The sequence below is a fragment of the Hippopotamus amphibius genome, chromosome 3 (assembly GCF_030028045.1).
Source record: "Hippopotamus amphibius kiboko isolate mHipAmp2 chromosome 3, mHipAmp2.hap2, whole genome shotgun sequence".
NCBI lineage: Eukaryota > Metazoa > Chordata > Mammalia > Artiodactyla > Hippopotamidae > Hippopotamus > Hippopotamus amphibius.
In genome coordinates, this window is record NC_080188.1 from 111,729,120 (window position 1) to 111,744,882 (window position 15,763).

General features: G+C 38.6%; 1 protein-coding gene across 1 annotated transcript; it reads right to left on the reverse strand.

Annotated features, from left to right (window-relative positions):
* Positions 1-13,259: 13,259 nt before the first annotated feature.
* On the reverse strand, positions 13,260-15,116 carry LOC130849302 (cell division cycle protein 27 homolog). The gene is given in 2 exon segments (XM_057728099.1): positions 13,260-14,249; positions 14,252-15,116. Coding segments are annotated over 2 exon segments (1,356 nt in total). The 5' UTR covers positions 14,850-15,116; the 3' UTR covers positions 13,260-13,491.
* Positions 15,117-15,763: the final 647 nt, after the last annotated feature.

A 15,763-nucleotide genomic window follows, 5' to 3' on the forward strand; every position in this document is an offset into this window, starting at 1 on the left:
GGGTCACTGCTCCTTCCTCCTGGGTCCTGATGAGCACACTTTTTTGTGTGCCCTCCAAGATTGGAGTCTCTGTTTTCCTGAGTCCTGTGGAGGTCCTGCAATCAAATCCCACTGGCTTTCAAAGTCTGATTCTCTGGGGATTCCTCCTCCCATTGCTGGACTCCCAGGTTGGGAAGCCTGACATGGGGCTCAGAACCTTCACTTTAGTGGTAGAATTCTGTGGTATAACTCTTTTCCATTTTTGAGTCACCCACTCAGCATTTATGGGATTTGATTTTTTAAATTTATTTATTTATTATTTTTTTGGGGGGGTACACCAAGTTCAAACATCTGTTTTTATACACATATCCCCATATTCCCTCGCTCCCTCAACTCCCTCCCACCCTCCCCGTCCCAGTCCTCTAAGGCAACATCCATCCTCAAGTTGAACTTATGGGATTTCATTTTAACATGATTATGCCCCTCCTACCATCTCATTGAGGTTTCTCCTTTGTCTCTGTATGTGGGGAGTCTTTTTGGTGAGCTCCAGTGTCTTTCTGTCAATGATTCAGACCAAGTTTTTTTTGAGACCAGACTTATTTTGCAAACAATTTATTCTTAATTTGGTCATATTGGGTAAAAATGAGGGTAATTTTAGAGAGAAAAAAGATTATGTTTCAATGAATATTAAGTGCCAGTTTTGCTGATGGAGGTTTGTATTTACTAAAATTCACTCCCTGGATAGTTCCTTGCTGTTGTTCTATAGTAATGTAAAGTCCAACTGAGTTTTTATTTTTTATTTTTTTATTTTTTTTAATTTTTTTTTATTTTTTTTATTTTTTTATTTTTTTGGGGGTACACCAGGTTCAATCATCTCTTTTTATACACATATCCCCGTATTCCCTCCCTTCCTTGACTCCCCCCCCTCAAGTCCCCCCCCACCCTCCCTGCCCCAGTCCTCTAAGGCATCTTCCATCCTCGAGTTGGACTCCCTTTGTTATACAACAACTTCCCACTGACTATTTTACAGTTGGTAGTATATATATATCTGTGCTACTCTCTCGCTTCATCTCAGTTTCCCCTTCACCCCCCGCCCCCTCCCATACCTCGAGTTCTCCAGTCCATTCTCTGTATCTGCATCCTTGTTCTTGTCACTGAGTTCATCAGTACCATTTTTAGATTCCGTATATGTGAGTTAGCATACAATATTTGTCTTTCTCTTTCTGACTTACTTCACTCTGTATGACAGATTGTAGTTCTATTCACCTCATTACATATAGCTCCATCTCATCCCTTTTTATAGCTGAGTAATATTCCATTGTATATATATATGCCACATCTTCTGTATCCATTCATTTGTTGAAGGGCATTTAGGTTGCTTCCATGTCCTGGCTATTGTAAATAGTGCTGCAATAAACATTATGGTACAAGTTTCTTTTGGGATTATGGTTTTCTTTGGGTATATGCCCAGGAGTGGGATTACTGGATCATAGGGTAGTTCTATTTGTAGTTTTTTAAGGAACCTCCAAATTGTTTTCCATAGTGGCTGTACCAACTTACAGTCCCACCAACAGTGCAGGAGAGTTGCCTTTTCCCCACACCCTCTCCAACATTTGTGGTTTCCAGATTTTGTGATGATGGCCATTCTGATTGGTGTGAGGTGATACCTCATTGTGGCTTTGACTTGCATTTCTCTGATGATGAGTGATGTTGAGCATCTTTTCATGTGTTTGTTGGCCAACTGTATGTCTTCTTTGGAGAATTGTCTATTTAGGTCTTCTGCCCATTTGTGGATTGGGTTCTTTGCTTTTTTGGTATTAAGCTGCATGAGCTGCTTGTATATTTTGGAGGTTAATCCTTTGTCCATTGTTTCACAGGCAATTATTTTTTTCCATTCTGAGGGGTGCCTTTTAGTCTTGTTTATGGTTTCTTTCGCTGTGCAAAAGCTTTTAAGTTTCATGAGGTCCCATTTGTTTATTCTTGATTTTGTTTCCCTGATTCTAGGAGGTGGGTCAAAAAGGATGTTGCTTTGATGTATGCCATAGAGTGTTCTGCCTATGTTTTCCTCCAGGAGTTTGATAGTGTCTGGCCTTACATGTAGGTCTTTAATCCATTTGGAGTTTATTTTTGTGTATGGTGTTAGGAAGCGTTCTAATTTCATTCTTTTACATGTGGCTGTCCAATTTTCCCAGCACCACTTATTGAAGAGGCTGTCTTTTTTCCATTGTATATTCGTGCCTCCTTTGTCAAAGACAAGGTGCCCATATGTGTTTGGGCTTACTTCTGAGTTCTCTATTCTATTCCATTGATCGTCCTTTCTATTTTTGTGCCAGTACCATACTGTCTTGATCACTATGGCCTTGTAGTATAGTTTGAAGTCAGGAAGCCTGATTCCACCAACTCCATTTTTCCTTCTCAAGATTGCTTTGGCTATTCGGGGTCTTTTGTGTTTCCATACAAATCCTAAGATTTCTTGCTCTAGTTCTGTGAAAAATGCCATTGGTCATTTGATGGGGATTGCATTGAATCTGTAAATTGCTTTGGGTAGTACAGTCATTTTCATGATGTTGATTCTTCCAATCCAGGAACATGGTATATCCTTCCATCTGTTTGTGTCGTCTTTGATTTCTTTCATCAATGTCTTAAAGTTTTCTGCATACAGATCTTTTGCCTCCTTAGGCAGGTTTATTTCTAGGTATTTGATTCTTTTTGTTGCAATGGTGAATGGGAGAGTTTCCTTAATTTCTCTTTCTGCTCCTCCGTTGTTAGGGTATAGGAATGCAAGAGATTTCTCTGCATTAATTTTGTATCCTGCTACTTTACTAAACTCATCAATTAGTGCTAGCAGTTTTCTGGTAGAGTCTTTAGGGTTTTCTATATATAATATCATGTCATCTGCAAAGAGTGACAATTTTACCTCTTCTTTTCCAATTTGGATGCCTTTTATTTCTTTTTCTTCTCTGATTGCTGTGGCTGAAACTTCCAAAACTATGTTGAATAACAGTGGTGAGAGTGGACACCCTTGTCTTGTTCCTGTTCTTAGAGGGAATTCTTCCAGTTTTTCCCCATTGAGAACGATGTTGGCTTTTGGTTTCTCATATATGGCTTTTATTATGTTGAGGTAATTTCCTTCTATGCCCATTTTCTGGAGAGCTTTTATCATAAATGGATGTTGAACTTTCTCAAAAGCTTTTTCTGCATCTATTGAAATGATCATATGGTTTTTATCCTTCAATTTGTTGATAGGATGCATCACGTTGATTGATTTGCATATATTGAAGAATCCTTGCATCCCAGGGATAAACCCCACTTGATCATGGTGTATGATTTTTTTAATGTGCTGTTGCAGTCTGTTAGCTAGTATTTTGTTGAGGATTTTTGCATCTATATTCATCAGTGATATTGGTCTGTAGTTTTCTTTTTTTGTGACATCTTTGCCTGATTTTGGTATCAGGGTGATGGTGGCCTCGTAGAATGAGTTTGGGAGTGCTCCGCCTTCTGCAATATTTCGGAAGAGTTTGAGAAGGATAGGTGTTAACTCTTCTCGAAATGTTTAATAGAATTCTCCTGTGAATCCATCTGGTCCTGGGCTTTTTTATGTTGAGAGATTTTTAATCACTGCCTCAATTTCTGTACTTGTGATTGGTCTGTTCATGGTTTCTATTTCTTCCTCGTTCAGTCTTGGAAGATTGTATTTTTCTAAGAATGTATCCATTTCTTCCAGGTTTTACAATTGATTGGCATGTAGTTGCTTGTAGTAGTCTCTCATGATCTTTTGTATTTCTGAGGTGTCCGTTGTTACTTCTCCTTTTTCATTTCTAATTCTGTTGATTTGCATCTTCTCCCTTTTTTTTCTTGATGAGTCTGGCTAATGGTTTATCAATTTTGGTAATCTTCTCAAAGAACCAGCTTTTACTTTTATTTATTTTTCTTATGGTTTCTTTCCTTTCTTTTTCATTTATTTCTGTTCTGATCTTTATGATTTCTTTCCTTCTGCTCACTTTGGGGTTTCTTTGTTCCTCTTTCTCTAGTTGTTTTAGGTGTATGGTTAGGTTGTTTATTCAATCATTTTCTTGTTTCTTAAGGTAGGACGGTATTGCTATAAACTTCCCTCTTAGAACTGCTTTTGCTGCGTCCCATAGGTTTTGGGTTGTTGTGTTTTCGTTGTCATTTGTTTCTAGATATTTTTTTGATTTCCTCTTTGATTTCTGTAGTGATTCCTTGGTTGTTTAAGAGTGAATTGTTTAGCCTCCATGTGTTTGTATTTTTTGCAGTTTTTTTCCTGTAATTGATATCTAGTCTCATGGCGTTGTGGTCTGAGAAGATGCTTGATATGATTTCAATTTTCTTGAATTTGCTGAGGTTTGATTTGTGACCCAAGATGTGATCTATCCTGGAAAATGTTCCGTGTGCACTTGAGAAGAAAGTGTAGTCTGTCGTTTTTGGATGGAATGTCCTATAAATATCAATGAAGTCGAGATGGTCTAATGTGTCATTTAAAGCTTGTGTGTCTTTATTGATTTTCTGTTTGGATGGTCTGTCCATTGATGTAAGTGGGGTGTTCAAGTCTCCCACTATTATTGTGTTACTGTCGATGTCCCCTTTTATAGCTGTTAGCATTTGCCTTATGTATTGAGGAGCTCCTATATTGGGGGCATAGATATTTACCATTGTGATATGTTCTTCTTGAATGGATCCCTTGATCATTATGTAGTGTCCTTCCTTGTCTCTTGTAATAGTCTTTACTTTCAAGTCTAATTTGTCTGATATGAGTATTGCTACTCCAGCTTTCTTTGGACTTCCATTTGCATGGAATATCTTTTTCCATCCCATTGCTTTCAGTCTATATGTATCCTTTTGTCTGCAGTGGGTTTCTTGTAGGCAGCATATAGAAGGGTCTTGTTTTTGGATCCATTCTGTGTCTTTTGGTTGGAGCATTGAATCCATTTACATTTAAAGTGATTATTGACATGTGTGTTCCAATTCCCATTTTCTTCATTGTTTTGGGTTTGCATTTGTAGGTGTTTTCCTTTTCTTGTGTTTCCTACTTAGAGAAGTTCCTTTAGCACTTGTTGTAAGGCTGGTTTGGTGGTGCTGAATTCTCTTAACCTTTTCTTGTCTGGAAAGCTTTTGATTTCTCCCTCAAATTTGAATGATATTCTTGCTGGATAGAGTATTCTTGGCTGTAGGTTTCTCTCTTTCAGGACTTTCAGTATATCCTGCCATTCCCTTCTGGCCTGCAGAGTTTCTGTAGAAAGGTCAGCTGTTATCCTTATGGGTTTTCCCCTATATGTTGTTTGTTGCTTTTCTCTTGCTGCTTTTCATATTTTTTCTTTGTGTTTAATTGTCATTAGTTTGATTAATATGTGTCTTGGTGTATTTCTCCTTGGGTTTATTCTGTATGGGACTCTCTGTGCTTCTTGGACTTGGTTAATTATTTCCTTTCCCATGTTGGGGAAGTTTTCCACTAGAACCTCTTCAAATATTTTCTCAGCCCCTTTCTTGTTTTCTTCTTCTTCTGGGATGCCTATAATTCGAATGTTGGTACGTTTAAGGTTATCACTGAGGTCTCTGAGACTGTCTTCTAATCTTTTTATTTTTTTTTCTTTTTCCTGCTCTGTGGCAGTTATTTCCCCCATTCTATCTTCCAACTCACTTGTTCGTTCTTCTGCCTCAGTCATTCTGCTGGTTATAGCATCTAGAGTATTTTTAATTTCAGTTATTTTGTTATCCATTGCTGTTTGTTTTTCTGAGTTCTTATGAACTGTTTCTTGTACTTTCTCTATTTTGTTATCGAGATTTTGTATCATTTTTACTATCATTACTCTAAATTCTTTTTCAGGCATTTTTCCTATATCCTCTTCATTTTTTTGGTCTTGTGGGTTTTTCTCCTGCTCCTTTGCCTGCATGGTGTTTCTTTGTTTCCTCATGGTTGTCCAAATTTTGGGGTTGCTTGTCCTGGCGATAGAGGTGTTTATAGAAGACTGTCCAAGCCTCAGACTAATGTCCAAGTATTGTATTAAATGAATATTAAGTCTAGGAAACACATACAAGTATAAGACACACAATTACTGAATCCGTTAGGACATAAGGCTCTAGAAAGACCTGACAGAACCCCAGTGTGCTATCAGATATTCAAAGAGAAACCCACCAGAAATTGACAACTGAAACAGAAGAAATCAAAGACAAAAGCAAAAGCAAACAAACAACAAATAACACCCTACACATACAAACATCAATCCAGGGAGACTTTCTAAGCTAGGATCAAATATAGAAAAGAGCCAGAGTACCACCAGAGAGAATGGAGATTCTCAGAATGTAATTAGACAACTGTACTAAGAACTATGATAAAGACAAAAGCCTAATATTAAATACCAAGGCAGTGCATCATCTGGAGAATAGAGCAAGGAGTCTGAGCAGACCAATAGTGTTGCTTATAAGTATGTTAAGATAAAATAAACTTAAAAAGGCTGGAAGAAAGGGGAACAGAAGAGCATAATGTGGCTGGAAATATGCAAATAAAAAGAAAGGAATAGAAATGTATAAAAGATAGGGATAAAAGGAAAGTATGAGAGATATTTTGTCCGTACTACCAAAAACTTAGCTAGATATAGAAATATATAAAAAGGCAAAAAAAAAAAAAAAAAGAATAAAAAATATCATTAAAAAATTAAGTTATAAAACTTGTAGATCCCTTAGGGCTAAGATCATATTTAATAAATCAAAAAAAAAAAAAAAAAAAAGAGAGAAAGAGAGAAAGAAAAAAAAAAAAAATCCAGAACTGATCCCAGAATGGACCAGTTCAATAGGAATTGATACTACTATTTCTGTTTCCTTAGCGTCTCAGCTGTGTGTCCTTCTCCTTGCCTTGGGTTCTTTTTGCGTTATTCTGTGACCAGCAGAAGTTCCTTTATTGTTCGTCTGTAAGCATCAATGTGTGGAGAGGGAGAGGGTACAGTAGTGGCTCCTTCTCCTGGGAGTGAGTGAGCAGTGGCGCACTGTTGTTTCAGTCAGGCTTGGAGGTGCCTGTTGCAGAGGGCTCTGGTGGCTCAGGCGTAAACAGAAAGTCTTAGAGTTGGGCCTCTCTCGGGTTTTTTTTCTTTTTGATGCTGTTGTTGTTGTTTTTTTTTTTTTTTTTTTCTCTCAGCAGCCTCCCTGCTGCTGGTGTTGCAAGGGGTTTTAATCTAGCCCCACCCGAGTGCCTGAGGGTGCTTGTTATCCCTGAGCGCCTTAGGTGGCCCACGGATGTCTCTCCACTGCCTGTTGCAGAGGCACGGAAAGAGAGGGAGAGGCTACGCACGCGGCTCCTCCCCCCCGCCCGTGAGCCTGCAGCCTCCAGCTGCCATCATGGCCGGGCAGCTCTCAGGGACGGGCACTCCTCTCCATGGACCTCCTCCCTCCTGTCCTCTCGGTCCGTCACCCTACTGGCAACAATGTTTCTCACCCTGAACCAGCTCTCCAGTTCCCACGCTCCTGCTCCTGGACCCTCCGTTCAGCCACAGATCGATGTCTCGGTCCGGGAACGCTGAGCTGCGCTGCGGACCCTCCGTATGTTTCTCACTCCCTCCCGTCTGCCACAGCTCCGCCGCTTCACCCTCTTTGAGCCCTCATAGATGCCTCCCTACCGGCTATGTCAGGCTCCCCGCAGCCCTTTCTGGTGTCCGAGGCCATCTGCTGGTGTTCAGCTGGTTCTCTGTGGGAATGACTGTGTCCTTCCATGCATTCCCAATGCATCTGTGGAGAGGCATGCACTCCACGTCTCTCTACTTCGCCGCCATCTTTTCTCCACCCCAACTGAGTTTTTAAAAGGACACTCTAAGTTTGTTTCTGAAGCTTACCTCAGTAATCTATCTTTGGGTGAAAACCAGATGCCCCACAACCTGCAACCAGGGAATTATGCACACTAAAATGGACATAATTTAAAGGACAATCTGCAATCTAGATGGACGGACACTTATCAGAGGAGAAACTACACTCACACCAGGGCGAGAAGAAGCCAACATCAGAAGTAGAAAGCTTTAGCCCAAGATGCTGGACCTGACTCGTATGAGCATTTATAATGTTTTCTCCCCTCCAAATGAGCTCTAACTGGATTGCCCTTAGAAAATTTACTCTAGAGAAAGATAAAAAAAATATAGTCCTGTTCAGGAGATCCCCTCACCTGGCTAATTGATAATACCTGCTCTGACCCTGGCCGTAAATTCAAATTTTCTTTTAAGGTCACTCAGGTTCAATCAGAATGATGGCTAAGTCTCAAACAAAAACTGTTACCTCTCAACTATTAAAGGGAAATTTCCCACAATTATGGGATGGATTTATGTGGTTAACACCAGGTTATGATCATTGAAGTTTAAAAACACCTCTATGTTGGGAACAATTAAATCATACTAAGGATGATCAGCCCAGTAACATTAGGAAATTAGGTTGGGTGCCTTATGAACAATGCCTACATGTTGTTACCTTTAGAGACAGTGATTTGTATGGAACTGACTGAATCAGATGACCAGAGATTCACTGGGTTGCAAATAATGGAACTCATTGGATTTGTGGTACTAATTTATGGCCTTGGCTTCCACTGGGTTGGGTAGAAAGATATACCCTAGGATTCCCATGGACTCACAGTCATATATGTAACAAATTAGAGAACATTGGCAAGAGCTGATGGATCAAGAGATTTGTATTCTGCTGGTATGACCATTAGCAGCCATTTTTGCTATATCTAGCCATATCAAAGCCTTAACAAAATTCACTCTAAAGGCCTTAGGTGATAATAACCAGGCTATTAGCCTATAGAATTCTGAGCTGTGAAGAGAAAAGTGGTGCTATAAAACCTCAAGGCCCCCCACATCCTTTCATCTCAGGGAGGCACCTGTGCCATAATTCAAACTGAATGCTGTGTTTTCATACCTGATGAATCCTCTAATGTAACACATTTAATGAAGCATATGAAAAATAAGATTTTTGCCTTAAGAGACCTTCCCAAGTCTTGACCTCTTCAAAAACTGGTTTGGCTTGGGAAGCTCTTGGGTTAAATATTTACTTATAACTCTATTAATGTTATTAACTATATTGTAGTTTGCCTGTTTCACAAGATTATTGTTTCTTGTATTACCAAATGTGTGACTGAACTGCCAACAGAAATAATGATGACTAGGTGACTTGAAGAAGTTGATCAAATATATAGTTCTGTATGTGATCAATGATTGTAATAGTGTAACTCTAGATATGGGAAGATGCAACAAGAGGTAATTTTTCATGGACCATAACAACTTAGGAATACAGGTGGTCCAGAGAACTTTGACTTTTATTACAAAGACCTAGCCTGGTACTGGCACATCGAGTGGCCTATCGGTGAAAACTTCATCAGACCTAGGAGTGAGCCTTCCTAGCACCATGGGATGAAATGGTCATAAAATGTTTCCCAAAACATGGTTGAATTTGTGACCATTAAGGGATCCTGTCAACTATAAATTGGAACTTGCCATCTGTCAACTATAAATTGGAACTTGACATCGTACAAGAATTAAATCACTTTGTGCTGCTGTAGCTACTGACCTTCCACATCCCCTGAAGGGAATTCAGGGTGGAGACCAGGAATGAGGCACTCTATGCTTTGGAGGATGGGTGGAACAGGTCTTTAGTTAGTTAGATATTTTCAGGAGATGATTTTATGAGCTCAACCCTTGCATCTCTTCATATCTAGAAAAGCATTAAATCCCTACAGGGTGACACCTGCTCCTCCTCATGACTAGCAGAAACCCCCTACAATAAAATGCATTTGATTGCATGTACTCCTCCTTTACCAAGAATACATATATACTAATCTTCCACCCTGCCTCTTTGGAACAGTCTCTCAGAGCTATCTGGGATGCTGCCTCCAGGGCTGCAGTCCTCATTTTGCCCCAAATAAACTCAACTCGCAACTCCCACATTGTTCCTTTTTTTAAGTCAACAGTTTCTAACACATGGCTAGACCTCAGTGAATGTTAGCTTTTGGTCATTAAATGAAGGATCCTAGAGAATACCTTTCAATATGTTTTGATTTAATTATCATCCATCTTCAGGACTTAATGAATTTTTCAACTAACAGTACCTAAAATACTAAAGGTCCACACTTTTCTGAAAATTGGCATTTCCTCTTTCCATCTAGTTATTTATAAATCATGAGGCTAATTTTGGTAATGCACATGATTGCACAAAGTAAGTAGAGTTTTGATGATTATGAATAAATGAAGAATAAAGAAATATACCTACCTATGGGGGAAGGGCCATCTTTACAAAGCCTATCACTGGCTCTTCTGCTGAATGATGCAGGCAACATTTATATTATTTGTAGGCTGATATCATTTCCCTAAGAGATTGCACAAATAGGTGAAGATGAAGTAACTTCCTCATTAAGTAGTTTTTTCCACTAAATGCTTCTCTGGAGAAATAACAACTGGTACAATGCAGATTTAATCTGGGACTCAACCACTGTCTAGTGTTTTTCCTCCTTAAGCTCAGTCTCAATTTTTTTCTTTGTACATTGGGAATCCACACTGTAATTTTGACATCTGCCATGGATGCTCTTGCTACATAGTGTTTGCCATAATATTAGCTCAATCAAATTTCATGCAGTTTCCTCCACACCATTGTCATAAGTTTATGTCACAATTATGTTAGCACTTCACTTTGTGTAATGGGCTGAATCATGTACCTTTAAAATTCATATATCAAAATCTTGACTCCCAGTACTTCAGAATATGACTAACTTTGGAGATACAGTCTCTAAAGTGGAAATTAAAGTGTCATGAGTTCATATGAGTGGGTCTTAGCCCAAGATGACAGAAGATCAGGACACAGAAATGCACAGATGAAAGACCATGTACAGACATGGGGGATAATGGCCATGTATAAGCCAGACGGAGGCTTCAGAATGCAACCAACCCTACTGACACTTTGATCTTGAGTTTCCAGCCTCTATACTGGGAGGAAATAAATCTCTCTTGCTCAAGCCACCTAGTCTGTGGTACTTTGTTATGGCATCCCTAGCAAACTAATATACCCTGTGTTCTATAGACAAACAGGATGCTTTAATATTGGAATCAGGCATTACTTGTTTGAAGACTAGTATTGTTTTTATCAATCCTAAGTAACCTTTATAATGTTTTTCAAACAAGTAATGCCTGTTACTTCATTCTTTATAATGAAGTTTAATACACACATACAAAATGTGCGTAAAGCTGTACGCTTTTAGCTTGATGATTTTTTATAAAGTAAACATGTAAGACCAAACCTCTAAATCAGATATGCTCCTCATTTATTTTCTCAGTCACTGTCCCTCAAGTTAGCTGTATCCTCAGTTTTAACACTATTAATATCTTGTGTCTGTTTCTGAATTTTATATAACTGGAATGAAACTGTACACATTCTTTCATGTATACCTTTTTAGTGAACACTATGCTGATGTCTGAATATTATTCTGATGATTGTTTTAGTTTGTTTGGACTGCTATAATGAAAAAACCATAAATGGGTGACTTATAAACAACTGAAATTTACTTCTCACAGTTCTGGAAGCTGGAAGTCTAAGACCAGGTTGGGTTCTGATGGGAGCCCTCTTCCTGGTTCATAGATGGCTGTGTTGTTTCTGTGTCCTCACGTGACAGAAGATGCAAGGGAGCTCTCTGGGCTCTTTTTTGAGGGCACTTAACCTGTTCACAAGGACAAAGCAAAGCCCTCATGACTTAATCACTGCCCCTAAGCCCCCACATCTAAATACCATCACATTGGCAATTAGGTTGCAACATGTGAATTTTGGTGGGACACCCACATTCAGTCTATAGCAGTGATTTTCAGTCATGTTGTTGAATGTAATGAATATAGCAATAGTTTTTTTTTTGTTTTTTGTTTTTTGTTTTTTTGTTTTTTTATCACCCCTGCTGTATAATATCCGTTGTATGACTATACCTAAATTTATATATTCTTCCTATTTTTGAGATATATTTCAAATGCTTCCAGTTGTGGCTATTACAAAATGTATTCTTGCACCTATCTCTGTATGTACACATGCATGCATTTCTGCTAGTTAGAATTCTGGGTAGAATTGCTGGTTTATAGGGTATACATATGTTCTACTTAAACTGATACTGACAAATGGTTTTATAAACTGATTGTATCAATTACATTCTCATCAGCACTACTTGTAGGTAGTTCTGTTCTATTTTTTTTTTTCAGTTACTGTGAAATTCCAATAATTCCCTTTTTATTTGCATAATTAGATCTTTAAAATTGTGGTCTTTCCCCAAAGACATCAACCTATATTATGACAAACTCAAGAGAGAACTCATCTCCTTTGTAAGAGCAGGGGTTTTTTGTTTTTGTTTTTTTTTTTTTTTGCAGCTAAAAGTTTCTAATATCCTAAACCCAATCACTCTCAGTAAATGTTTTGGTTACTCACACTGCTGAAAATAATCTGAAGCAGAGAGCTGAAAAGAATGGAAATGACCTCAACCAAAGGTAGCTGCACATTCTTGCACCCTGCTTAAACACTTAGAAAAGTCAAAAGGAAACTGACTTGAACAAATATAGATTCAAGGTTATGGTAGGATTCTGATTGCATTAAGGCTTTCACTATCATGATCTCTTAAAGTCTTTCCATTTAGTATTCTCATTTTGATTCTTCTGGTGAACTTAATGGTTATTAAGAGCCTTGTTTTGGCTTTTCAGTGGGTATCCCTTCTACCATCTCTGAATGTTAAAATGTTATCCCACAGAGCTCAAAGAGAAGAGGCAATGTGGTAAAGACCAATGTTAAAGTTTGTAATACCAAGACAACAATAATCAACACTCCGAAGCAAGATAAAAATATTAAAATTCTTGGTTAGACATTAAAGTATTCTTGCCAAGAACACGTGTACACTGTATGGAGGGATGTTGATTCCTACACATGAGTTCCAATATGCCCATTACATTTGTTTACGGGAGACACTTGCAAGTTTAAGATAATTTACATTCCTTGGCAATCAAGTTACTCTGTTATAGGCAATGTCTTTTATTGTTCCACCTGGCACTTGTTAACACCATTCTTGAAGAACCTAGAAATGAAGGTCAGTCACTCTGTTTAACAGGAACAGAACCAAGTAAAAACAAATTTTTGGAAAAACGACCAAGAGATTCTGGTTCATCGCTATTTTCCATATCTAATGGTTCCTTCAAGATAAAACATAACTCTTCCTTCCATGATAGCTTTCCAGCAAAGAGTGGTTAAAGAATCAAAAAAAGAAAAGAAAGTTTCCCACCCTACCCTCAAATTGTCATTGATACTGGTGAAAGAGCCAGTCTTGTTAGCAGCTAAATATTGCACTGCCTTTCATTCTGTGTACAGTCAGGGTCCAATGAAAGTGGCACACTCAGGGTATAAATGGTGGATGATGACACTGCTGGCTCAACAGTGAAGACTCAGTATATGGAAGGACAAGAAACATGTCATCACTAGTCACACATCTAGTTGCAAAAGTCTGATTTCCAGAAATTAAAATTCATCAGTTTCAGCTGCATGAAGTTGTGTGTCATCTGCATCTGTCATGCTGCTCTCCTGGGATTCATCTGTTCCCATGATCTGTTCTTCTTGGGTTATTGGCTCCTCATCATCTGGAAGGTAGCACTTATCAATTGCCTCTTTAATCTGGTTATTGGCTCCTTTAGGATCTAAATCCATAGCCCAAGAGAAATTCATCAGGGTGAGGGGCATTTGACCTAACTTCTTGTAAACCTTTCCTATTAAGAAGTAAACGAGGGATTCTTTGGGAATAATTTGTTTCAATTCTTCAAGTTCTTGTAAAGCAGACTTATATTTTTCATTTGCAAATAAAACCGAGGCTCTGTGAAATTTGCATAGAGGGTTCTTAGGATCAATAACAATGGCTTTGTTTAGGGTATCCAAAGCCTTCTCAGATTTTTTCAGTGCATGCTGAACTACTCCAATGTGGCAAAGCAAAACTGAACTTTGAGGATTGATGTCAAGTGCTTTCCGGAAATGCATTTCTGCAAGGCTGAATTTTTCTTGCTTGTAATAAATCATTCCTAAACCATACCATGCATTATAATGTCTAGGATTGACTCTGATAGCATTTCGAAAACAAGCTAATGGTTTGTCTAATTCTTCAGTTAACACAAACTCATGCCCTAGTAGTGTATAGGCATAAGCATAATTTGGATCAATCTGGATAGCTCTCTGGAAGAATTTAATTGCAATATCATGTTCCCGTTGCAAACTGAAACAGTTCCCTCAGCACACCAGGCCTCTGGTGAATTTTTATCCATGTCTGTTAAGTTTTTTGAAAGAACTGAAAGAGCAACATCCTTTTGAAGATGCCAAAGTGTTGTAGAGTAGATTTCCATGCCTTCGACTCTGTAATTCTCAATTCTTCTAACCTCTGAGAATATTCTTTCAGCTTGCATGTACTCTGAAAGTTCAAAATAGGCTCTTCCAATTTGGCACAGTACCCAACCAATATTGCAGTGGTGAGAAGGTAGGTGGCTCAAGATATTTATAGCTTCTTTGCAGTTGTATGAACACAAAGCTAAAGAACCTTTCCCCATTTCACGAAAAAGGCTCATCAAACCTGCTGCTGCTTTCTGTAGATTAAATGCCTGGATCTGAGGTGTGATTGTGGAGATTTTCCCTTCTGAAATGAGTGAAGAGTCTAATTTTGTTATTTCCAGGCTATCATTTATGTTAGGTTGAGTTATTCCTCCTTTATTAGTTTTACTTTTTGTTTTTCTGTTTGGGATTTTAGGTGGAAACTTCATTTTTAATTTTTTTGCTATTCTCCTTGGTTGTAGAGCTGTCACTAGTAAAAAGTCGTGAACTTCTTCGAGACAGTGCATTTGGGGGAGATGTGATAGTGGGGCTCAATACCTGAGGTGTTGTACTTGTTTGTGGGCCAGAACTTTGTGTTTGTGCAACAAAAACTGGAGTTACCTCTTGACTGTTTCCACTCTGTGAGAAGACAGATTTTGTTCCAGTTTGGTCGATTCTGGCAACAGACTTTTTTGAAGGGGCTCCGGTGGATGGCACGTCAATTACAGAATATGTATTAGTGTAGTTTTGTAAATAGGATCCGTCTCCAGGACTTGGGGTTTCTAATGGCAAAATCCCAAAACTTGAGGTTAATGGGCTAAGAGCAGCTGGTCCTCCTAATAAACTTCGACCAGTTTTTGGTTTATTTTGAACCTGTTCAGATAATATGGAATTTCCTGTTCCAAGAGGGACAGTATCTGGTTAAATTACAGCTGAATCAGTATAAGACACTGAAGAATCTGTATTCAGTGAGTACTTTGCATTGGAAGATTCTAAATTCAGTCTGTTTAATTTAATTGTGTCCTGGGGTGTTTCTGTAAGAACTGTCTCAGGCTGCCTGTGAGATAAACTATGATTAGATACTAGTGTTGTGCAAGAGTTGGGCAGACAGCTGCTAAAGTTCTGTAAAGATGTTAATTTAAATGTTTGGTCAGGATCTGGCTTTTCACCTATTTCACATAATGACTCAAAGGGGGACCAGAGGAAAGGATTTAAACCAAGGCTCTTTTGGTAACATTCTGACCACTATGCTTACAGAGATGCAGTTTTCCTCGCAGAGCGACTGTATGTGGAAGTACACTCAGAAGAAGCGTTGTTTTTACTGGCAACCTGTTATTACCGCTCAGGAAAGGCATATAAAGCATATAGACTCTTGAAAGGACACAGTTGTACTATACCACAATGTAAATACCTGCTTGCAAAATGTTGTGTTGATCTCAGC